General features: G+C 48.2%; 1 protein-coding gene across 1 annotated transcript in view; it reads right to left on the bottom strand.

The window, feature by feature from the left end:
- Positions 1–25,629, bottom strand: part of Alox5 (arachidonate 5-lipoxygenase) — a 40,588-nt gene that overhangs the window by 14,730 nt on the left and 229 nt on the right. The window contains exons 2-5 of the mRNA XM_048339272.1: positions 14,394–14,592; positions 11,309–11,390; positions 7,227–7,349; positions 196–302 (exon numbers count right to left, since the gene is read on the bottom strand). Of these exons, the coding sequence (XP_048195229.1) occupies positions 196–302; positions 7,227–7,349; positions 11,309–11,390; positions 14,394–14,592 (511 nt within the window). The remainder of the gene's footprint in view (positions 1–195; positions 303–7,226; positions 7,350–11,308; positions 11,391–14,393; positions 14,593–25,629) is intronic.

Here is a 25,629-nt window from a genome sequence, read left to right as displayed (position 1 = left end):
TGACCATGTGAAGCCACCTTTGCGTCCACACAGAGCTACTAGCCAGGGTGACAGGGAGGCAGTGAGGCCTGGCCAGCCATGAGGCCCAGGCAACGATCGTAGAGCTACCTGGACCTTCTGCCCTAGGGCCACAGTGAGATAAAGCCACTTAGGGGAGAGGAGAATTCCGTGGCACCAGCTCACCAGAGCACTCACCAGAGATGGTGTTGCTGATCTTGACGAAGATTTTCTCAAAGTCAGCGAAATCATGCCAAGAAGACTGGAACATGTGCATGAAGCGGTTGATAAACAGATTCTCCATCCTGTAGACCAGGGGACAGGTCACTGCTGTCCCGCTGGGGCCTCACCACACCCCAGGCTACGCTGAATAAAGATTTGAACCAAGACTAAGTGCAGAGATATGAGTCCCACCCTCATGAGTTCATTCATTCATTCACCCAAACATTCACTAATTTATTTATTTGTTCAGCATTTGCTCCCCCCACTAGGTGCACCTTCCTGAGGAAGCCTGCAGAAATGGGGCACCCACCTCCTGTTGCAGGATGAGAGGCCCAGATTTTGGGGAGGGAGGCATTGATTTAGTTGAAATGAACTTGCATTTACTTTCTGCTTAACCTCAGTCCCATGCTTGATGCTGAGGAGCATCAAAGGTCAGAAATCCCAAAGGTCATTATATAACTTAGCAAAATAGAAACCCCAAGTGGGAGCTTGTAGATGAACAGATGTGAGATGCTAGTGACTGAGAACTCCTGGGGGCTTTGTGGGGGACAAGGCAGCGTGTGTGATGTGCCCAGGAAGGTGGGGGAGGGCTTCTTACTTAACCCAAGCAAGATGCAAGACCAAGGCCCAGGAGGCCCAGGGCATTCTTTTTACTTTTGCCCTGACCCACCCTGCCTCCATTTCTCTCTCTGGCATTCCCAGCTGAGAGGTCTGAGGTCAAATGACCCAACTTCCTCCTCTGCATGAGGGGTGCTGCCCATTCCTTCAGCCCCACTCTAGCTGCCTCTCAGACTTCAGGCTTCCCTCCTGTTCTGTCTTTTCTCTGTCCTGATTTAAGGCCTTTGCATGCCTGTATCTCTGCTCTGCACCCCTCTTTCTCTCTTGTGGCTCCAGTTGTGCCCTGCCCCCATTCATTGTGGAAGCTCCACTCCCTGGAGGAGGCATTCAGTTAGAGTGAGATCAGGAGTGTGGAAGAAACCAGAGTGTTTGCTGGTGCTGTGGTACCCTTTTCCAGGCTGCATGAGGACACAGAGAAGGTGGTTGTCCTCAAGGCAGGAAAAGAGGCCTCAATAGAACCACAAATCTGCAGGCACCTTGACCTCAGGTTCCAGTCTCCAGAGTGGTGAGGAGTGAATACCTATTAAAGCCACTGGTCTGTGATGGTTTGTTATGGCAATGCCTGGTGACTGTGGAGGGCTCCTCATGTGCCTCCTCTTCCACCTTCCCTTTCTCAGAGGACTCCTACTTCCCTTATACCAGGCAGCCATGGCGTCTCCACCCCACTCTGCTCCTCAATGGTAACTTGAGTGCAAACTGGAGTGAGAACAACTGCCTGCTGCCTCGCACAGTTATACCTCTGATGCCCAGGTGGGAGCCCAGGCCTTCCAGTGCTCAAAAGGGCTTCAGGGAGGAGAGGTGCCCTGTATGCTTGAGGCAGGGGCCATGGGTGACCAGCAGAGCCAAGGCAGTCCTGGGAAGCAGCATTGAACCTGGAGGGCCCAGTGTCCTGCTTAGACTCAGCCTTTGGGTAGCCACCAGGTTGGACTGAGCTCCAGACATGTGGTGCATGGTTGGGAGCCATACTGGGAGTCCAGGAGCCTTCCCAGATCTCCTGGCACAATAAATCTGAGGCCCAAAGATAAGTGTCCTGAGAGTGAGTGTGGCTGATAGAGGCCTCAGGATGCTTTTTGTCCCGGGGAAGTGACCCTGTGGGCATGTGTGAGGCACTCGGGCAAAGCCACTGATGGCAGGGGACAATCAGACAAGAAGGGACTTTGGGGGTGTCTCCTGATCCTTCCAGGCTCAGGAGAGGCCTGAGGCTCCTATGAGTCCTTTGTAGTTCAACAACTGTTCCCTGGCTTTGTACTGGCCACACTGGGTCCCTTTGGAGACCAAGAAGAGTCCTGGGCTGCATGGCCAGAGGCCTCAGTGTGGGCCAGGCTGCCCAGGGTTGCATTGCTCCACACACAGTAAGTGCTCCACTTCCTGGAGGTACAAAACAAGCAGGCTCTGGTCCTCGGCCTGTATCTTCCTCACTTTTTTTTTTTTTTTGCCAGCCCTGGGGCTTCGACTCAGGGCCTGAGCACCATCCCTGGCTTCTTTTTTGCTCAAGGCTACCACTCTGCCACTTGAGCCACAGTGCCACTTCTGGCCGTTTCCTGTATATGTGGTGCTAGGGAATTGAACCCAGGGCTTCATGTATGTGAGGCAAGCACTCTTGCCACTGGGCCATATCCCCAGCCCTCTTCCTCACTTTCATGGGAGGAGTGCCCTGAGCAGCAAACCTGGGGACCTGGAGGAGACATCTCCCTGCGGTATATGCTGTCCACCTGGCTGTGGAAAGGACTTGTTCCTGGGGATGCAATCACCCTGAGATCCAGCAAGGGTGAGGATCGCCCAGTACCATGTGGAGCCAGAGAAAGCATGGGGTTGGGGGGCGGGCAATGCTGAGGGAGCTGGGTGAGTCACAGTCTCTCCAGAACAGGCTCTGACCTCCAAACAGAAGAGCCTGCAAATAGATCCAGGAAGCAGTGAGGCTGGGAGGAAAATATTTACAAGTCATTTAGAGGCAAAATGTTCTTATGCACTGAGAGCTACAATATTTAGCACCTCAAAGTGTGTGTGTGTGTGTGTGTGTCTGCCAGAACTAGAGCTGAGCTTCATCTGCAAATCCTGCTCCTTTCCTTCTAGCAACTTTTCCACTTTCAGTCCCAAGTTCTGCTGTTTGTGGTGGGTGGAGACAACGCTTGCAGAGGAAGGCAGGCCTCCTTCCGGGCACAGCAGATGGCTCAGGGGATGCTGTCATCAAGTTACCCAAAAATAGCTTGGAAACCACGAAGTCCAGAGCCAGCAGCTCAGTGCAGAGGCCCCCTGGTGCCCTTGGGTGTGTGGATCCTTAGTCTTCAGGAACCATCAGGGAAGGGTGGGACTACCTATTTGTTCTTTGCTTTTGGCCAGTACTGGGGTTTGAACTCAGGATCTGGACCCCATCCTTTGGCTCATTCTGCTCTAGGGTGGTGTTCTTCCACTTGAACCATAGCTCCACTTCCAGCTTTTTAGTGGTTAACTGGAGCTAAGAGTCTCATGAGCTTTCCTGCCTACGCTGGCTTTGAACCCTGATTCTCACACCTCAGCCTCCCAAATATCTGAGACTGCAGGCATAGGGCTTTCAATCTCAGGGTACCCCAAATTGGACTCCTTTGTCTCTTCTCTTTGTCAAAATTCCTTTTCTTTTACTGTTTTGGGGGTGGTATGTGGGCTTGAACCAGGCATGTGCTTTCTAGATAGGAACTCTACTGGTGGAGCTTTTCCTCTAGCCCATTGTGCGGATGATCTGAAGTCTTGCTGTGTGCACTGGATCTTTGCCTGGATCCTGATCCTCCTTTTAAGGCTTCCCATCATAGCTGACAGGCATGTGCATCACTCCCGGCTTTTTCTGTTGAGATGGAGTCTCATGGACTCTTTTTCCTTTTTCCTAAGATGGCAGGAACCACAATCCTCCCAATCTCTGCCACCACAAAGCCAGGATGACAGGGACAAAGCACCCGTACCCAGCCCAGCTTCCCTTTGTGATGGGTACCCAACACACACACACACACACACACACACATAGACACACACACACACAGACACACACACACACACACACACACACACACACACCATCAAGACTGCCTTGAGCTCTCACCTCAGCCTCTTCCCCTGTGCCTCAAATTCTGGATAAAACCCCAAGCTGGACATAATCCACATCTCATTTGCTCCCCGTCTTTCTTCTCCCTGCAGGCTTCTATGTGACCCACAGGAGTTATCAGATTCCCTCCAGATGACTCTGACCCCATCATTGCCTGTTTCAGACTCTTCCCATTTCCCACTGGACACAAACACTCAGACTTGGGAAGTCAGCCTAGTCAAGGTGGCTGCAGGAACATTCCAGGTTCTTTCCTCCCAAGGAGCTGGCTATGTTGTGAGGTGCCCTTGTCCCTGTGTTCCCTGGGACCCAGGTCTGCCATAGGTGGCCCATGCAACTGTCAGCAACCTGCAGGAGGGGGTGGTGAGACTGACAGCTGGTTCTCTCTCAGGACCCTGCCCCATTCTGCCGGAAGGAAGCACTTTCTCAACTTCTTTTGAAGAGGCCACTCCTTATCATCTTCACCAGCCCTGCCAGTGCATCCTAGGCTGCATATGGCATGCAGACACTGAGCATGCTGCCCCTCCCTCAAAACCACCCTAGCTTTCACAACCTGCCGGACTCTGCAAGCAGGCCTAGATGAGGCACACCTTCGCCAACTGTGCCACCACCCACAGTATCTGTCTCATTATCAGGCCCTGTGGTCCTGTCCTCTTCCTGGTAGGTGAGATGCCTCCCAGATATGGAAGAGATGCTGGGGGTGGGGATGAGGGAAGGTCCCCCAGGTGCTGCTGTCTGAGGGGCAGCCACTCCACTGTGGGGTGGTGAGGGACCAGTGCTCAGTGCTTGACTCTGTTACCAAGAATGGACGAAGAACCGGGTGTCGGTGGCTCACGCCTGTAATCCTAGCTACTCAGGAGGCTGAGATCTGAGGATCGCAATTTGAAGTCAGCCTAGGCAGGAAAGTCTTTGAGACTTTTATCTCCAATTAACTAATTAACTACTACTGCTGCTACTGCTACTACTACTACTAAAAAGTTGGAAGTGGCACTGTGGCTCAAGTGGTAGAGCACTAGCATTGAGCAAAAGAAGCTCAGGGACAGAGCCCAGGTTGTGAGTTCAAGCTTAGGTGCTGCCTTCCCTCACACAAAGAATGAATGAAGATGGTTGTCTAAGGGAAGCTCTCCTCTGTGTTCAGGGGACTGGGTGCTCCCATTTCAGCCTCACAACATCGACTTGGAGCTGTGGTCTCTTTTTCAGAGGATGACATTGAGATTTGGAGAAATTTTTTTTTTTGGTGCCAGGCTTGAGGCTTAAACTCAGGACCTGGGTGTTGTCCCTGAGCTTTTTTTTGCTCAAGGCTATTGTGACTCAAGTCACAGCTCCACTTCCAGCTTTTTGAGGTAGCTTATTGGAGATAAGAGTCTCAAGGACTTTCTTGGCTGGGCTGGCTTCAAACTACTATCCTCAGATCTCAGCCTCCTGAGTAGCTAGGTTACAGGTGTGTGTCACCAGCACCCAGCCATGTTGGGTATTTAATTCCCATTTTCTGCATTGGGAGCAGGAAATGTTTCTCTTTCTTCCTACTTTCACCTGCTATATTGAAATAAATCCTTGTTTAAAACTTTCACATTTGGAGACCCTTTTTTCCCTTGAAAAATATGTTATTGTGTCTTTTAATTCTTTCTATGAGGGAGTTGAATAAGCCTGGCTATTTCTCTCTTCCTCAGCACCATAACTTCCTGTCTGGTCACGTGACTTTTTCTTCCCATCCTTTTCTGTTTCCTCTTTTCTTTACTATTATTGTTATTTATTTTCTTTTTTGGTCTGAGACTGGGACTTGAATTTAGTACCTGATACGTTTGCTCATTGGTTAGTTTTCTACCAATTAAACCATGCCTCCAACCCCCATTATTATTTTTGCTGTTGTTTCTATTCAGTAAGGTGTACAAAGGGGTTACAGTACCATCAGTCAGGTGGTGATGCAATGTGTGTGGTCAAGAACCCCTTTTTCCTCTGTTCCCCTGTAGCTTCTTCCTCTTCCTGCCCTTAAACTTAAGTTCATTTTTTATATAATGTCTGTTGAAATTGAGAATCTCCTTTTGTGAGACACGCTGAAATGCTCTTCGTACATGGTTCTCCAGAAAAGGAGGCTTTGTGTGGAAGCTGGGGGAAGCCCTTGACTGTTCTGCAGTGACACTCCCATCACGCATCCACCACCTACCACCCACCATCCACCATTAGCAAGCCAAGCTGCTGTATTCCTTGCAGCTCGGCTCCTCATTTCTTGTTGCCTCTCCAGCCTCACAATTCTCTTCTCAATTTCCCCACTCACAAGGGCCACTGCCCAGCTAGCTGCATCCTGGTGCAGGTAAGGGCTACCCTGCTAAAGTGCAGGGCCTTGCTCAGCAACTCCAGCCCCAGGGGAAGAGGACACTGCAATGCTGGTGCCTCTTGGGAGCCAGCTCTTGTTACAGCATCATGAATCCAGATGCTTGGGTTCATTTTTCTCTTACTATTTGACCCCAGTTGCACTAGAGAGAAAGTTCCTCGGCTATGGATCCAAACAGACCTGGATTCAAATCCTAATTTTGCTGGTTTCTGCCTAAGTGACTTGGGGCAACTTCTTTGACCTCAGCCTACTGGAGCCTTAGTTTTCTCACCTAGAGGTCAATGATAGAATGCTAGGAAGCTTAATAGATAAATGTGCTGGGTATGGTGGTTCCTGCCTGTAGTCTCAGCACTTGGGAGGCTGAAACCAGAGGATCATGAGTTTGAGACCAACTTGGGATATATAGCCCACTCAGCTGGGATGGCTGCCCCATCTGCCTGTTAGGTGTGTAGGTCAAGTCCAGGTCCCCCTACCCCCTAAGTGCCATCTATGGGTGTGGGTCAGGGGGCCCCAAGAGGATTATAGGCTCAGATATTCTAGGCTCAGTTTCAGGATCACCAGGTGATGTTTTTCAAGACTCCTGAGACTACAGTTCTGTGAGGTGCTAATAGGCAGATTCAAAGCTCCTCTCCTGGGGCTGGGGATATGGCCTAGTGGCAAGAGTGCTTGCCTCCTATACATGAGGCCATGGGTTCAATTCCCCAGCACCACATATACAAAAAATGGCCAGAAGGGGCACTGTGGCTCAAGTGGCAGAGTGTTAGCCTTGAGCAAAAAGAAGTCAGGGACAGTGCTCAGGCCCTGAGTCCAGGTCCCAGGACTGCCCCCCCCCCCCCCAAAAAAAGAAAAACACAAAAAACAAAACAAAGCTCCTCTCCTAGCCTTGGGGCAGGGCTGAGAGAGTCATGTTTCTACCAGGCAACCAGGCCCCACTCCCAGCCTCCCACTGGACCACCCACCTAGTGTAGAGAAATTCTGGAAACTTACGCCTTGGAGTAGTTGAGAACGAAGTCCACGCCTTTCTCACTATCAAACTGGATATCTCGGGGTAAGTCCTTGTGGCACCTGGCGTCGATGCTCAGGGGAAAGCCAGGGTTCCACTCCAGCCAGCTAGCATATGAAAGAAGGACATTGGGCTGAACGCAGCCCTTCCTTCACTCTCTTCAGCCAGAGCTGGCCAGTGTTGCTTGACAATGTTACTGAGGCATTGCTGGGACCCTAAACCAAACCTGTGTCCAATGAGGTGCTGATGCAAGAGGTGACTTAAGAGATGCTGTTGCTGGGTCCTGTGTGTGAACTAAACGTCCCCCAACAACTTTGCACCTGTATCCCTTGACCTGAGCCATGCTCTGCTGCAGTCTCTGGCAATCACCTTGTTTCCAGGAGGAAAGAGAAGATCCAGTGCCTCCAACTGCCCCTCAAACAGGCAATATCTTCTTCTTACCATCTCAAAGGAAGCAGTCCCAGACTCTGGAGATTACCTTATTCCTGTTCTGTTCCCGTCACAGTGCTTACAATGCCTCAGAACTCCCCTCCATGGACGCAGACTGAGCTCACGGTCACCCAGGCCACACCTGAGACCTGAGATTGTTCCAATTCTGCAAATCTTCTCACCCCTACCCCAATTCTCCCTATTTAACCTGAAGCCAGTGTCTGTGCCCCCAAAGAGGGCTAAAGATGTGCTGAAGCGTTGTCTTCCCATGGCTGCCATGTAAGGAATTTCCCTTCTTGCCCTCATCGTATCTCTTTATTTGGCATGTGGGGGCGGGTGGCCAGACCTAACTTGGGACTCCAGGACTTTGAGCCTGGAGTCTAAAAACCTGGTTTCACTGGAATCCCACTTAAGTTCTGTGTCATCAACGTTGATGTGGCAGGAGCAGAATAGCAGGGAGTCTGATCTTGATCACAGCAAAGGGGGTGTCCTGCACTAACAGCAGACCTACTTGTGAGAGGAGCCACGGAGCAGCCATGTCACCCATGGCAGAAGCCTGCCTTGTCCCTCATGGGAGGCTCGGAGGCTCCCGGGACACACAATTGTGATGCCCATGTCTGTCCTGCTTGGTCAGGTGCACCCTGCATGTGTGTGTGCACTGTGCCCAGTGTTATGAGGACAGTGCTCATATCTTCAGAGTTGTAAGATAGCAGGGGCAGGAGCCCCAAGTGCAGACCATTCAGGGACTGTGCTCTCTAGCCTGCTGGCCTGTAATGTCTCTAATAATTATTTATCTAATCAAAAGAATTCCTATCAGGAAAGCAACTCCTTTTGCAATAGCCTCAAAAAACATAAAATACCTAGGAATAACCTTAACCAAAGAAGTGAAAGACCTCTATGATGAGAACTTTAAAAACATGAAAGCAAAATTAAGGCAGAACTAAGGATATGGAAAAACCTCCCATGCTCCTGGATTGGGAGGATTAATATAATCAAAATGGCAATATTGCCAAAGGCTATCTACAAATTCAATGCAATACCCATTAATATTCCAACGCCATTTTTTAATGAAATAGAGGAAGCAATCCAGAAATTCATATGGAACAATAAAAGACCTGAATAGCAAAAGCCCTCCTAAGTAGAAAGAACAGTGCTGGAGGAATTTGAATACCAAAGTTCAAGCTGTATTACAAAGTTATAGTAATAAAAACAGTTTGATATTGGCACAAGCACAGGCCTGAGCACCAATGGAACTGAACTGAAGACCCAGAAACGAACCCACAGAACAATGGCTACTTAATTTTTGATAAAGGAGCTAAAAAATAGTCTGGAAGAAAGACAGCCTCTTTAACAAATGGTGCTGGCAAAACTGGTTCAACACCTGTAACAAACTAAAACTAGATGCTTATATATCATTCTGCACCAAAATCAATTCCAAATGGATCAAAGATCTTGAAGTAAAATCAGACACCTTGAAAATACTACAAGAAGGAATAGGAGAAATACTTGGGGTCCTTGGCACAGGACACAACTTCCTTAATAAAGGCCCAGAAATGTAACAAATCAAAGAAAGGATGGACAAATGGAACTGCATACAACTATAGAGCTTTTGCACGGCAATGGACATAGCTTGCAAGATAAACAGAAAGCCAACAGAATGGGAGAAGCTCTGTACTGGCCATACAACAGACAAAGGCCTCATATCTAAAATATACGCAGAACTCAAAAAATTAAATTCCTCCAAAATAAGTCCTCAAAGAACCAACTGCCCCCTCAACAAGTGGGCTAAAGACTTAAACAGAGACTTCTCTTAAGAGGAAATGAGAATGGCCAAGAAACACATGAAGTCACTGGCCATAAAAGAAATGCAAATGAAAACAACACTGAGATTCTACCTCACCCCAGTAAGAATGTCCATTATCAGGAAAACTAACCATAACAAATGCTGGAGGGGATGTGGCCAAAAGGGAACACTACTACATTGTTGGTGGGACTGTAAACTTGTTCAACCACTCTGAAAAGCGGTATGGACGTTCCTCAGAAGGCTAAAAATAGAGCTCCCCTATGACCCAGCAGCCCCAGGATTGGGCATCTACCCAAAAGATTACAAGCAAGACCATACTAAAGCCACCAGCCAACAATGTTCATTGCAGCACAATTTGTCATTTCTAAAATATGGAACTAACCCAGATGCCTCTCAGTAGATGAGTGGATCAGGAAAATGTGGTACATATACACAGTGGAATTCTATGCCTCTATCAGAAAGAATGACACTGTGCCATTAATAAGGAAATGGAAGGAGTTGGGAAAAAAATCATGCTAAGTGAAGTGATCCAGACCCAAAGAAACATGGACTCTATGGTTTCCCTCATAGGGAATAATTAGGACATGTTTTGGTTAGTCATAGCAGATCACAATAGCCCAATAGCTCTGCCCATATGAACACATAAGATGATGCTAAGCTAAATGAACTCCACGTTATAGAAACAAGTGTTATATCATTGTTGTAATTATTTTCAACATGCTATGTGAAACAGTACCCTGTTTTTCTTTTTCTCTCTCGTATTCCCTTCCTGTGGTTTTACCCCTGCTATCACTGTATCTGATCTTAGTACTCTGGATACTGTATATACATGTATTAGAACTAGGAAAGGGAAAGGGAATACCAAAATCGAGAGACAAAGTATAAAAGCAATACTTACAAAACCATTTGGTATAAACCAACTGTACAACTCATGGGAGGGGGAGGGGAAAAGGGAGGGGGGAGTCGGGGGAAGATGAGGGAAGAGGTAACAAGTTCGATAGGAAATGTATTCACTGCCTTACATATGAAACTGTAATACCTCTGTACTTCACTTTGACAATAAAGAAAAAAAAAAGAATTCCTCCCATAGGTAGGCCAGTTCAGTGAAGTGTTCCATGCCTCCTGCTCTCAGAGCATCCTGCAGGACTGCATACAAATGACTTTTTTTTCCTATTATGCTTTCTTTGTTTACTTATTCAAAAACTATGAACTGCAAACAAAAACAGAACAAAACAAAAATCCTTGTTCAATTTTTGGGACGGAGGAAGAATGAGCTTGCACTTGCTTAAAAGTCAAAACCTGTAATTTGTAGTCCAGACTCTTTAATTGTTGTTGTTGTTGTTGTTGTTGTTGTTTGATTGTTGTTTGCTTTCTTTGTCCATGCAGATACTGGAATTTGAACTCAGGGCCTAGGCACTGACCCTTTAGCTTTTCCACTCAAGGCTGGCACTCTTCTACTTGAGTCACAGCTCTACTTCTGGCTCTTTGAGTGGTTAATTGGAAATAAAAGACTCAGGGATTTTCCTGCCTGGGCTGCCTTGATAATCAGATCTCATTCTCCTAAGTAGCTAGGATTACAGGCATGAGCCTCCAGCTCCTGGCATTTCCCACTTTTATAAGATGACAGAAAAAATGAGGGCAATCTATTCAATAGCAACAGGAGATCAGCTAGTCAAGCTGTCTTAACATCATTCCTCCCAAGTCTATCCCAAGTTTTTCCATAACCTCTCCTCCATACCTGCCTCAAACAGAAGAGCAGACAAAGCTAGAGAATTATGGCTCCACTGCCCAGAGCTGGTGCCTTGGTAACTTACTAGCATGGTTATAACTCACCGGTACTGTTTCTGCCGCGTTTCTAATTCTTTACGTCTATGCTGCTTGAGAATGTGGATTTGGTCATCTCGAGCCAACTTTGCTGTGGAGGAAAGACAGGTGTAAGAGGAGCCTAAGGATGAACACGAGCCAGGTCCAGTGTTCAAGTTTTTCTAGACACCTGCCCATGCTGAGTACTTTTACAGGTATCTCCCACTAATGGATAGGAAACTGAGGCTTGGGAGGTTGAGTAGCTTTGCCTTTGGAATCTGGTCAGGATCTAAAAGGTAGGTTTTCTAATTATTACTTTTTGGTGCCAGTACTAGGGTTTGAACTCAGGGCCCAGGCACTGTCCCGTAGTCCCAAGACTGGCATGTTACCACTTGAGCCACAGATCCATTTCCAAATGTTTTGCTGGTTAATTGGAGATAAGAGTCTCATAGATTTGCTGACTTGGCTGGCATCAAACTTCATTCAGAGCTCAGCCTACTGAATAGCTAGGATTACAGGTACCCGCTTCTAGTTTCTTTCCTTTCCTTTCCCTTCCCTTCTTTCTCTCTCTCCTTCCCTCCCTTTCTCATCTCTTCTTTCTGTTCCTTCCTTCCTCCCTCTCTTTTTCTTTCTTTCTGATTTTGCTATGTAGCAAAATGGTTTCAAGTTTATGATCCTCCTTCCTTAATTTACTTAAACGTTAAATCACAAATTTGTATTCTATGACTTAAATCCAGTCAGGTGCTGGAGATGTGTGTGTGTGTGTGTGTGTGTGTGTGTGTGTGTGTGTGTGTGTGTATCTCCACAATGTGATATGATACAATATAGACTCCAGCTCTTTTTTTTTTTTGCCAGTCCTAGGGCTTGAACTCAGGGCCTGAGCACTGTCCCTGAGCTTCTTTTTGCTCAAGGCTAGCACTCTACCACTTGAGCCACAGTGCCACTTCCAGCTTTTTGTTTATGTGGTACTCAGGAATCAAACCCTGGGCTTCATGTATGCTAAGCAAGCACTCTACCACTAGGCCACATTCCCAGCCCTAGACTCCATCTCCTTTCAGTGAAGGGCCAGGTTTTTACAAATTCCATTCCATATTGGTATTTTTTGGTAAATGGAATTAAAAATTAATTGCAAGGTATAAACAAAATAAATAAAAATATAACAGCTATTCAAGATGAAATCCCCGGTTTATTAGATAACACTACTCACAAAATTTTCCAATTGCTGTAACAGTTTCTTTCTGTTGTTGTTGTTATTTATGAGGTTCTGAGGAATTGAACCCAGGGCTTCATGCATGCTAGGTAAAAACCTACCACTAAGCTGCTTTCTCAGCCCTGCTGTAACAGCTTCTGCAACACCTACTCACAGTCTCTTTTGTCTTTACCTCATTGCAGATCTGTACCCCCAAAGTCTCAGATTACACTGAGAACTCTCTGGCACTGGCAGCTCCAAGGTACTGGGGTCCCAATAAAAGAAGGCTTGGTCAGTCAGCAGGGGAGGCTCTACCTAGAGCTACAGTGTGAGCTGTGCTGTCTTCACTGGTTGTGTGAAGCACTGCTGTGGGCTCTCAATGCTCCTATGTGCTTGCTTTCTTTTCTTTGTTCAGGTCCTGGAGTTTGAACTTTGTTCAGGTCCTGGGTGCTTCCCCTGAGCTTTTGTGCTCAAGGCTAGCACTCTATCACTTGAGTGCCACTGCCAGTTTTCTGGTGGTTAATTGGAGATAAGAGTCTCATGGGCTTTCCTGCCCAGGCAGGCTTCAAACCAGGATCTTCAGATCTCAGCCTCTTTACAAGCATGTGCCACTGGAGCCCGTGTTCCTCTTTTCAATTCCACACTGAAGAACTAGCCTACCTCTCAGGCACTTAAGCTCTGAGGAGTTCCATTTCTTTAGGTTCACTGGTGTAAAAGGAACCAGACATGTTAAGTTTCACAATGAGAATGGCTGTTCTCTCGGCTTTGAGAGGTTGTGAGATTCCATCTAATTACAGAAGGAATTCTGTGCATGGCAATGAGGCAGAGCCTTGGCTGTCTACAACAGAGTCCAGGTGGGAGCTCCCAAGGACTGCTGGGAGCTCCTTAATGAAGCTATTTCTCTATCAAGACCTTCTAGACCACTGGAACCTCAGTGACAGCTCCCTGATTTTGATGTACCCATGGGGAACTGCAACATTAGATTGGAGGGGTCACCAGGTGATGAGTGAGCCAGATACTACAGAGGAAGTATGGGCACCCTGAGGCAGCCACGTTGAAGAATCCATCAAGAATAAGATGCTGCTGGGCACTGGAGACTCACTCCTGTGATCCTAGCTACTCAGGAGGGTGAGACTATTTGAAGCCAGCTAGGGCAGGAAAGTCCAGGTAAGGAGGAAGTCTGTCAAGGCAGGCTCAGTGCACACCTAGAAGGAGGAACGCAGGTAAGGAGGAAGTCTGCCAAGGCAGGATCAGTGCACACCCAGAGCCAGGGCTGGAGGTAAGAAGGAAGTCTGTCAAGCTAGGATCAGTGCACAGTGTATGAGGCAGCCGTTATGGTAAAGTTGGTCTTAGCTGACCTTTGACATCCACTTCTCTCTCTGGTTTTCTATACCGAGCCAGCAGCATGTTCCAAAGAAGGAAGAGCCACCTGGAGAAACGCCAGATTGGGATCTGTGCATCTCAGGTCTCACTTGGGAGGCTGAGTCAGGAGGATCTTGAGTTTGAGGCCAGCCTGGGCACCTGGTGACACCCTGGGAGCCTTAGGCTTCCCTGTGGCTCCCTGAAGCTGGTCTTGTGGGTGTGTCTCATCCGGCCCCACCTTCCTTGGATGCAGAAGGTTCTCTGAGCTCCCAACCCCTACTGTGCTCTTACAGCTGGTCAGCCTGTGAGTCTGGAAGGCCAGGGCTGCCTAGAGAGCCCTGTCTGTGGCTATCCCACAGGTACTTGCTACTGGGGACCCTAGTTGTTTCCTGACAAAGAGGCCATAATCTCTGCCCCCATCCCCCCACCCCAAGATAGTGCAGGAAGTGACAGCTGCTGTGTGTCCTGGATCACTGGACTCACTGGGCAGCGGGCAGTCCTCACTCCAAGGAACAGGGCCCTGGGCAGGGAGGAGCCTTGGGCAGCTGGGGTCTGAGTGCTTACCTCGGCCATCCCTCAGGACGATCTCTCCATTGCCTGTGATCCAGCGGTAGCAGGGGAATTCGATGTAGTCCCCGTGTGGTGTCTTCAAGGTGATGTACTTCAGGTACCAGTCGTCATGGAGCCAGTACTTGCGCTTCTCGATTTTGACCAGCTGGATCTCACCCAGTTCTTCATCCACAGTCACATCATAGGAGTCAACCTGGGTGGGGAGGACACAGGATCAGCCCGTGGGGCTCCCCAGACTGGGCTCTGGAGGGATTACCAACATGCCACTTGAAGCCTTGAAGCCAGGCCTCCCCAGGCTGTGGTGCATGCCTGTCATACTAGCTTCAGGAGGCTGAAGTGTGAGGACCAAAGCCAGACCCAGCAGGAAAGTTCAGGAGACGCTTAGCTCCAACTAAATACCAAAAAGCTGGAAGTGGTGCTGTGGCTCAAGTGGTAGAGTGCTAGCCTTGAGCAAAAGAGCTCAGGGACAGTGCCCAGGTTCAAAGTTCAAGCCCTAGGACACACACACTCTCTCTCTCTCTCTCTCTCTCTCTCTCTCTCTCTCTCTCTCTCTCTCTCACACACACACACACACACACACACACACACACACACACACGCCTATGAAATCTCCATTCTGGATACCAAAAGGAAAGTAGAAGAGGGGAAGTAGAAGCTGAAGGAAATCTGTACAAACAGGCCTTGTTAAGCAAACCCTCATCCTCCTGGGCACTTCTCTGGTGTTAACTAGCCCCAGCTGTGTCCCTCTCCCATTTCGCCACAAGTCACCATTCACTGTACAATTCAGCATGGAAGAAACTCATTCTATTGTTTTGCAAATATTCCTTTCTTTTTGAGGACTCCTAAGACATCTGTCATTTGTTTTAAGTAAATTTGTATTTATGCTGGACACTGGTAACTCATCTGCAGTCCTAGTTACTCTGGAGGTAGAGATCTAATGACTGTGGGTCAAAACCAGTGGGGCAGGAAAGTCTGTGAGATGCTTGTCTCCAATAAATCACCAAAAAGCCAGAAATGGAGCTGTGGTAGAGCACTAGCCTTGAGCAACAAAGCTCGATGACAGAGTCCCAGGCCCTGAGTTCAAGGCCCAGTAGTGCAACCAAAAAAACCCAAAACAAAACCTATTTTCTCCAGCTACTTTATTTATGTGAGTTGAATTAGATCTGGCTGAACACGGGAAGTGATAGTTTTGCTTCCCCTCAAAATTTCTTACATATTTTAATAGATAACATATTTTAATAGATAACAGATAACATGTATATACAACATACAGTGTGATACTTGCACATGGGCGCAATGACAGTGTAATTAGCATTTCCATCACCTTAAACTCCAACTTCTTTGAGAAACATTAACAATCCTCTCCACTATTCTGAAATTTACAGTTACTCTATGGTCTGTAGACCACCAGAGTTTATCTAACTGTATTTTGATATCTGTTACCCAACCAGTCTATTCCTCCTACCCTTCCCAGCCTCTGTTCTACTTCGATGTCATCAACTTTTTAGTTTGCACATGTAAGTGAGAAAATTTTGTCTTTCTTTGCCCCACTTCATGTAATGTCCTTTAGCATCATTCACATTGTCACAAATGACAGAATTTAATAAATTTATTTATTTATTGTGTATGGTGCTGGGGCTTGAACTCAGAGCCTCATGCTCTCATTTGTTTTTTTTGCTCAAGGATAGCACTCTATCACTTGAGCCATACTTCTACTTCCAGGTTTTGGTGGTTAATTGAGGCTAAGTCTCAGATTTTTCTGCTCTGGCTTACTGTGAACCATGATCCCTAAATCTTAGCCTTTTTTTTTTTTTTTTTTTTTTGCCAGTCCTGGGGCTTGGACTCAGGGTCTGAGCACTGTCCTTGGCTTCTTTTTGCTCAAGGCTAGCACTCTGCCACTTGAGCCACAGCACCACTTCTGGCCATTTTCTGTATATGTGGTGCTGGGGAATTGAACCCAGGGTTTCATGTATGCGAGGCAAGCACTCTTGCCACTAGGCCATATCCCCAGCCCCTAAATCTTAGCCTTTTAAGTAGCTAGGATTACAGACATGAACCACAAAAGCCTGGCTAGAATTTCATTCTTTTAATATATACATGTACATACATTTATTCTAAAGGTGATATACAGAGGGGCTACAGTTCCATGAGTTAGGTAAAGAGTATATTTCATTTGGACAATGTCACCCTTACCCTCGTTCTCCCAGCTATTTCCTCCCATCCTCACCCACAAGTTGTGTAGTTCATCTTCAACATAGTGTCCAGTGAGTACTACTGCTGCATTTGAATTTCATTCTCTTTATGGCTGAATAGGATTCCATTGTAAACATATCCACATTTCCTTTATTCATCCATCTGAGATGTTGACAGACACCTCAGGTGATTCCTTATCTTTTGCCACAATTCTTAATGAACTCCTCAAATTAACTCTTTAGTTTATTTAGCCAAAATTTTCTTGTTAATATGCACTCTGAGCCTGTCCTGGACAGCTCAGTGCTGGGCCAGACATCAGCAGATGAACTCCATTGACTTTGAGACTGTCCACAGACCACTCATGGCTCAGGATGAGGAAGGGAGGTGGCTAGGCCCTGGCTGGTACCTGCCAGGCTCAGCCTGATGAAGGTCACCTTCAACTGCCCCTCTGGGCCCTCCAGTGGGGGCTGTCCTTTACAACTCAAATAGTCTTGCTGATGGTGACTGTGGGTTCCATGGAAGCTTGGCGAGGTGAGGGGAGAGATTCTGATACAGTAAATCCTAATTCAGCCATTAACTTCATCCTCACCTTGAAACCAAAAGATGCCTGGCAGGACAGGGGGCCTTTCTCAGAGGGGATGGGAGGCTGGGTGATTTCAGTTCTCTGCTCTGGGCACAGATGGTTCACATCTGCATGTGGCAATGAGGCTGTGGCCAGACACTGTTGTCAGAAACAGGAAGCTTCCTCCCCACACCCCGTGGTCTGGACCCTTAGCTAGGAACAGTTTCAGAGTGCAGAGTAGCCAAGCCCCTGGTGGGGATGATGGCATACTGGGGTCCTTCCACCATCGTAGCCTATGTCCTTCCAGAATGCTCCCTCTGCAGGGGGGGCTGTCCTGTCTGGCTACCTGAGGGCCACTTCTGCCCCACAGTGTGTTCCGCAGGACAACTGGGGCCACTGGCCATCTTGCACAGACAGAACTGACCCCAGACCCTATAGGACCTGAGGCAGGTTCTATCTGAACTGTAGGCTGGTGACTAGTGGGGAAAAGTCAGCAGGCTCCAGGGCACAGAACTGGGGAGAGGATGACCAGGAGAAGAGGGAGGAGGAAGAGTAGAGGAAGGGTGAATCTCTGGAGGGGTGTCTTCTAGGGATGGGAGAAATGAGAGCTCTCCATGGAGGCAGTCAGTGGTTCAGGCAGGCTCTGATGAGATAAGAGGCCCTATACCCACAAGGCTGGCCATGGAGCTGTGTGAGACAGGATGGCCCTGACTGGAGCATGAAGAGATGGACTCTTATAGCAGGCGCAACACATGGAAGGGATCTGTAGAGGTCTCAGCCCACCTGTGGCTGAGATGAAGATTCCTAATGCCATGGAGGAATGGTGAGAGGGCGGCAAGGGTCACAAAGCCAGAGCATCAGATGAGCTCTGCTGTCTGGGGCTTTACATTCAGCTCCAAAATTACTGGGCCATATGGCCTGGCCCAAACTGCCTCACTCTCTGAGGTTGTTTCTTCATCCTTTAAGGGAAGATAACACCTAGCTTACAGGACCATTGAGCAATCTGAATGGGGCCATGCCTGTGTGGCCTCCTCCCTCCAAGGGCGTAGGTCATCAGCTATGTGCATCAGCCACCTGGCCTTCAAGTCCCAACTCTGGGTGGAATCACAGCCCTGCACTGTGAGCAGCTGGGAATCAGGACAAGTTCTGCACTGTGGCTCACAGATGCCCAGCATAGGATCCATGAGGACAGGTGAGAGGAAGATGCTGAATCTGTGTGCTCAGATCCTTGGCTCATAGCCTAGAAAGTTCCCTTGAGGCCAGGAGGGGTGTGAGTATGCAGAGAGAAGGGGGCCTTTGGGCATTAGCAGAGCAGGCAGAGCAAAGGGAAGTGAGTGTGTGGTCAGAACAACAGGGGAAGTGGCTTTCCTGTGGCTCTGAGGGTCAGGAGGGACTGATGTTAGGAGGGCTGAGGGGGAGAGAGGGTGCCAGGGCTAGACTAACAGGGAACAAAGGAACTGAGGCAGACACCTTAAATGGGAGGGAAAACTCATGGAAGAGAGGAAGAGACCTAGTAGCTTCTCTAAGGGACAGCAGGCTGACTATTCAGCTCACTGGGGTACAGTGAGAGGAGAATGGGACCCTCTAAAACCCCACCCCCACCCATGCTTTCAGGCACAGAACAAAGGGCCCCCAGTTGCACCTGGGATGAAATCACTAGACTGTTTTCTGCAATCTGAAGGGCTTTTCCACAGCAAAAGTGGGTCAGGCTTGCAAACTGGTCATGCCAAAGGGTTTGCTGGTCTAACTTCATGCTACAGGAACAAGGGAAAATCATAGGTACAAAGTCTGGTGGTCATGGTTCTAGCATCTAAGGGGGCAACTACTGGAAGAATCAGCAGGACAGAAACAGGCTTCCCACGAGGAAGATACCAGGCAGGGTAACAGGAAAATAAAGCCCCAGGGAGATATGTGGGACTAGCAGTCTCCTAGGTTTTTCTGCCCTAGCTGGCTTTGAACCACAGTCCTCTGATCTCAGCCTTCTGAGTAGCTAGGTTTACAAGCCTGAGCCACCAACATCTGGCTGTCCTTCCTTTTAACTATCACTTTCAAAGGAGTGTTTTCAGATAATCTACAAATCTTGAGTGGCTAGGTGTGGTTGTATATGATTGTAATCCCAGCCACTCAAGAGGCCGAGATAGAAGGATCTTGCAGAGTTTCCTCTCTCCAGGAGAGGGTCAGGTGTGTTAGGACAAGGTTGTATTTATTGTCTGTGTGTCCACAACATTAGGTTCTCGTGTGATGTAGTAATTCTGCATGTGGACACTAGAAATGGTGTACACCAGGTGCTGGGTCCATACCACATATGTGAATGGCCACATGGATGTTCCTCCCATTCTATAGATGGAATTGGAGCTTAGAAGTCGAGCAATTCTGGTGTCAGTGAGCAGTCATGCCCCACGACAAGAAGTCACACGTATATGCGACAGCCCAGCATGATAACTCCTGTTCATTCCGGTGGCCATGCCATCATCATCATCATCATTATTTTTATTATATTAATGAATATTATGTTGCTATATGAAGTTGTGATTCTAAAAGTCAGGTTATGAGTACAATGCTTCTTGGTCAATGACACCCCTTCCTTCACTCTCCACCATCCCCTTCTTGCCCCATCTTCAAGTTAGGCAGTCCAATTTTTGTATAATGTACATTGGCTATAATGACTTCATTTACCCACCCCACCTCCCTCCATTCCCCTTCTCCCCACCACTGTCCTCCCCTCCAAACATGAATCTACTTCTTGGTATTCATTCTGATAAAGAGTGCATTTGTTCAGAGACACCTATGGACTCATCCCCTAATTATATCACCCTTTAGTCATTTTGTTCATGTGTATATGCATACAGCCATGTCTATGTTATCACACAATGTTGTATTTTAGACCTAGCTTCCACACATGAGAGAAAACATGCAGTTTGTCTCCCTGACCCTGGTTTACTTCACTTAATATGATTTATTCTAGCGCTATCCATTTCCCTGCAAATGACATATTATTCTTCCTAATGCATGAGTAAAATTCCCTTGTGTATAGATATCGCTTTTTCTTGAGCCACTTGTCTCACATAGGGCATCTATTTTCATGACTTGATTACTGTGGATAATGACAATGACTTTATCATACCCTGACTTGGAGTGACCTAGGTAGATGCCCGCAAGTGCTATCGCACGATAGTTCTATGTTTAGTTGTGTGTATGTGTGTGTGTGTGTGTGTGTGTGTGTGTGTGTGTGTGCATGCATGCACACCTGTCCTGGAGTTTGAACTCAGAGTCTGGGTATTGACCCTGAGCTTTTTCACTCAAGGCCAGCACTCTACCACTTCTGCCTCTTTCAGGTGGTTAAGTAAGAGATAAGAGAGAGGCCTATCTATGGACTTTCCTGCCCAGGCAGGCTTTGAACCACCATCTTCAGATCTCAGCAGCCTGAGTAGCCAATATTACAAGTGTGAGCTACCAACACCTGGCTATATTTAGCTTTCTGAGGAATCTTCAAACTGTGTCTTGAAAGAAGACCTAGACTAAATGCAGGAGACCCAGCCCTGAGCCAGGGAGCCTTGGTAGATGTACTGGGGAGTAATGGGAAGACATGGGAAGGCTTCCTAAGACAAAGGCAGTGTGGAGATGCTGGTCAGACTTAGTGGAAAGGAGGGGGTAGGCTGGCATTTCATATGTAGACAGCATCAGTCCCAAGACAGCTAGGTGCTGGTGGCTCACACCTGTGGGCCTAGCTACTCAGGAGACTGAGATTTCAAGATCCTGGTTCAAAGCCAGCCTGGCCAGGAAAGCTCGTAAGACTTATCTCCAATAAACTAGCAAAGAGCCAAAAGTAGAGGTGTAGTTCAAGTGGTAAAGCACCCTACTTGAGTGAAAAAACTAAAAGACTGGGCCCAGACCCTGTTCAAGCCCTAGTACTGACACAATAAACAAAGCACCAAGACAGGACTCCACACACAAGAAAGAAAGACTGGAGACAGAGAAGAGGCCCATGTGCTGGCCAAGATGCTAGCCAGACACAAGAAGCATGGAGTTCACCAGCCTCAAGTTGGGAGAGGCCTGGTGGCTAATTATATTCATTGCTTTCAATTCTGTATTGAATATATGGTTTCAAGCTTCCCACTAGAGTTATGCATCCCATGATATGATTGACAGGATATGTTCTAAGAAATGTATTGTGAGGCAATTTTGTCTTTGTGCAAGTACCACAGTGTGATGTCACACACGCCTACATAGTGTAGCCTTCTGTATACGCTGGTTATTATATGGCAGGGGTTCTCTTAGGCTGTGAACCCAAACAGTACATCACTGCACTGAATACCATGAGAGCTATATACAATGATGTGTATATATATGTATATATCTTCACATATATACATACATATATACATACATATGTGTATCTAAACACAGAACATGTAATAGTAAAAATACTGTGATAAGATTTATCAGCTTCAATATAATCTCTCTCTCTTGTGTCTTTCTCCCTCCCTCCCTCCCTCTCAAATTGTTCTGGTCTTGGGGCTTCAACTCAGGGTCTAGGTGCTGTCCCTGAGCTTATTTGCTCAAGGCTAGTATTCTACCAATTGAGCTGCAGCTCCCTTACCAGCCTTTCTGGTACTTAATCAGAGATAAGAGTCTCAGGGATTTTCCTGCTCAGGCTGGCTTCTCAACCAGGTTCCTGAGATCTCAATCTCAGAGTAGCGAGTATTACAGGCATGAGTAACCAGCATCTGACTCTGTCAACATTTTAAGAAAGACCAGGCATTCATGAGTCCCTACCCCAGACTCCACTGTTGCTGGGTGGGGTTGGGAGAAGGATTTCTGCAGGACCAAGGAGGCAGCCCACTGGGGAGCATATCTTGGGGGTGGGGGCTAATGAGAAGCTGAGTGGAAGGAGGGGGAAGCTTGGGAGCATAAAAAGAGAGACAGGTAGACTGCTGGGCAGACAAGAGATGGATTGGGGCAAGAGATGAGGAGAGACTGCAGTACAGTAGTTAGGAAGGCCTGGAGTAGAAGGAGAAAAAATGTGACCCAGGAAGCTGGGGACTGGGGAACCAGAGACGGAGGAGTAGGGAGAGGCCGGAGGACAGAGGGAAAAGGACGTTGGAGAAGAAAGAAGGGAGAGTTGTAGAGGTGCCAAACAGGGCCCTTGAAGAGACAGGGAGCAGAGGAAGATGAGGAGGCAGAATGCAGGAGAGAGGTGGGACTGTGAGGGAAGGCTAGTTCTTAAGAGATACTGAGGATGAAAAGAAATACAGTAATGGATTAATATTATCAGTATTATGGTATTAGTAAGACAGAATATATTATTCTAATTTATTCTTTATACAGTGTGTTACATATGATGTATCTTAATATGTTCTTTCTGGATATATAACATATCCTATTTGGGGAGGATCTTTGAGACTTTCATCTCATCTCTAATTACCACCAAAATACTGGGACTGGCTCAAGTGGTAGATTGTTTGGAGTGAAAAGCTAAGGGACAGTGTCCAGACTTGAATTCAAGCGCCAGTACTAATGCAGAAGAAAAAAATTAGTCTTTATTATTCAATGGAATTGTACATTGGGGAAGAAGATATTGGCTATCCATCACCTGGAAGCCATTGTGTGGAAATAATCTTTATTGTGGTTATTCTTACTGGTTTTGGTTCTGATGGTAACATTTTTCAGTGTTTCAATGATACTCATGTGCTATGCAAGTACTTATTCTAAGGTTTCTCTTCTCTACCTTACCTCAAAAGGGCAGCTTGTCTTGATTTACTTTTTATTTTTTGTGTGCTGTTATTGGGGCTTAAATTTGGGGCCTTGTGCTCTCACTTGGCTTTTTCTCTCAAGTTTCATGTTCTGTCACTTGAGCCATGTCTCTACATCTGGCTTTTGCTGGTTTATTGGAAATAAGAGTCTCCTAGACTTTCCTGATCACGTTGGCTTTGAAACATAATCCTCAGATTTCAGTTTCTGGAGTAACTAGGATTACAGGTGTGAGCCAAGGGTGCCTGCTTAATATATTGGTGTGTGTGTGTGTGTGTGTGTGTGTGTGTGTGTGTGTGTGTGTGTGTGTGTATTGAAGCTTGAATTCAGGACCTGGGTGCTATGTCTTCGTTTTTTAGCTTAAGGCTGGCGCTCTACCACTTGAGTCACAGCTCCCCTTCCAGAGCTTGTCTTTAAGAGATTCTAGCTGCAGGAGGAAGTAACTCAGGGCTGTGCAAGACAGTGTGAAGTAACTTTGCATCAACAGGAACTTTCTCAAAAGCTGACTATTTTCCAAAGTACCTTTTGCACCCAGCTGGTTCCGGTGCAGCACAGTAGCCCTCTTTACCCACTGCTTTGTCAACTCAATGGAAATGTGCTTGCAAATCTCTCCTGAAATTTGCCTCTAGGATTCTTGAGGAGATACTTAATGGCAATGTTATTTGAATGAGTGGCCAGGTGAGAAGACAGCACAGGAAGGGAAGTAAAGAACAGCACACATCTTTTATTTTTCATCCAATGATCCCACGATGGCGACACCAGTGTCTGCTCCAGGGAGGAGCCACCCAGGGTGTGCTGTGCACAGTTTTGAGCACACTGGTGGCTCATGCTTCCAGAGCCTGTGGTATGCAGAGGAGAACAAGCTCCACGGCAGCCTCCTCATAAAGAGGAAGCAGTCTGCCCTCTGCCCTCCTCCCTGAGCTATTGGAGGAGTCCAGTGAACCCTGAAACTAAATGAAAGGGCTGTGGAAATGGCAGTGGGCTACCAACATCCGAAAGCACGCCACATCCACTGCGCTGAGCAGGGGGCTCAGGGCCAGTTCTCAGACTGCAGAAACAAAGCAACAGAAATCATTCTTATGCCCAACAGCTAACTCTTCTTACAGGGAGTCGGCCAGATTAAGAGTCTGCCTAGGTTAGCTAAGTTTCAGGTCTGATTACAGCAAGGTCCTAAGGCTGCAGTGTAGGAATCAGAGTTGGGAATCCAGAAAGGGACTTGACCACAATTTCCTCTCCTAAGGCTGGGCACACTCTGGAATGAAGTCATGAACTTTATGTTGAAATATATGAACCTGTCAGCTGTGTTCCTCACAAATAGTCAATTCTGAGTGATTTTATATGGGTTGACCTAATAATAAGCTAAATGGTGGTGGGAAGGAAGCATGATATAGTATGTATTTTTTGTCTGGTTCAGGAACTACAGGTGGTGGTGGCAGGACACAGATAATCTCTGAGCACCCGCAGTCCCTCCCTCCCTCCCTCCCTCCCTTCCCTCCCTCCCTCCCTCCCTCCCTCCCTGCCTCCCTCCCTCCCTGCCTCCCTCCCTCCCTGCCTCCCTTCCCTCCCTCCCTCCCTCCCTCCCTCCCTCCTCGTGCTGGGTTCCAACTCCGGGTGGGGGGCACTATCCCTAGGTTCATTTGCTCAAGGCTAGCTCTCTGCCAGTTGAGACACATGCCACTTCTGGCTTTTGTTTTCTGTGATTAATTGGAGCTAAGAGTCTTACAGACTTTCCTGTCCAGGCTAGCTTTGAATCGCGATCTTCAGACCTCAGCCTCCTGAGGAGCTAGGACTGCAGGCATGAGCCACTGGTGCCCGGTTCAGGGGCACTTTCTAGGCTCCAGGAATTCGGTAAGACGCTGTGAAGCAGGCTCAGAGAAAGCTTCCCAGCATCTGAGGCTAGCAACCTGTTCACCCAGCCAGCTATTCTCTCCTACACTCACTAGCGCCTTCTTTTCTTTTTTGAGGTCCAAGGCCAGGACTCAAGCTCAGAACCTGATGCTCTGGCTCCCTGGCTAGCGCTCTTTCCCCGGAGCCAGGCTCCCACAGCCCTTAGACCCTAAGGGAGGCTCCCAGGCTCCCAGGCTCCCACCGCCCTCCTGTGACTGCCCTCGGGCGGTGCCTGGCGCTCCAGCCAGCCGCGGTGCCCATATCCGGAGTTGCCTTGGTTCCCCAAATGCTCAGGGTCCGGTTCTCCACCGAGTTCTGACCCCTGGGACCGAGTGTTGCTCCCTGGCGTCCAAAACACCGCGAGTTTCCTAAGACCTCTCTGCGCGGGTTCTCCGGTTATTCGGTTCAGATTCCTTGGGGGCGGCCCGGAACCTCAGGAATGGGCCTGAGCTCCCAGGTCTCCCGGACAGGGAGACACGGACCTGCTCGACAGCGGTGCTGCCTGAGGCTGAAGTCAGGCCGGCGTGGGCCTTGCGCTCCCCGCCATCGAGCAGGGGACGCCCGAGGCAGGGCGCAGGGGACGCGGCCGTGGCCCTGGTCACAGAAGGGGCCTCTGGTGACCGTGGGGCCCTTGCGAAATGGAGAAGTCTGGCGCTTTCTCCTCGCGTGGAGGAGGCGGGACGCCCAGTTGACCCACGGTCCCCGCCGGGTGCCACCTTCCCGGGCGCGGGGCGGGCCTCACTCCCGTGCCGTCGGCCTCGATGGCGCCTCTGGTGCCCACAGCCCAGTTCTGGGGGCGTCGGAACCTGTTCCCGCCTGCCCCGGGCGACCCGGCCG

Source organism: Perognathus longimembris, chromosome 2 (genome assembly GCF_023159225.1).
Source record: "Perognathus longimembris pacificus isolate PPM17 chromosome 2, ASM2315922v1, whole genome shotgun sequence".
NCBI lineage: Eukaryota > Metazoa > Chordata > Mammalia > Rodentia > Heteromyidae > Perognathus > Perognathus longimembris.
The sequence above is the reverse complement of the archived record's forward strand: the minus strand, read 5'-3'. Positions and strand labels throughout refer to the sequence as shown.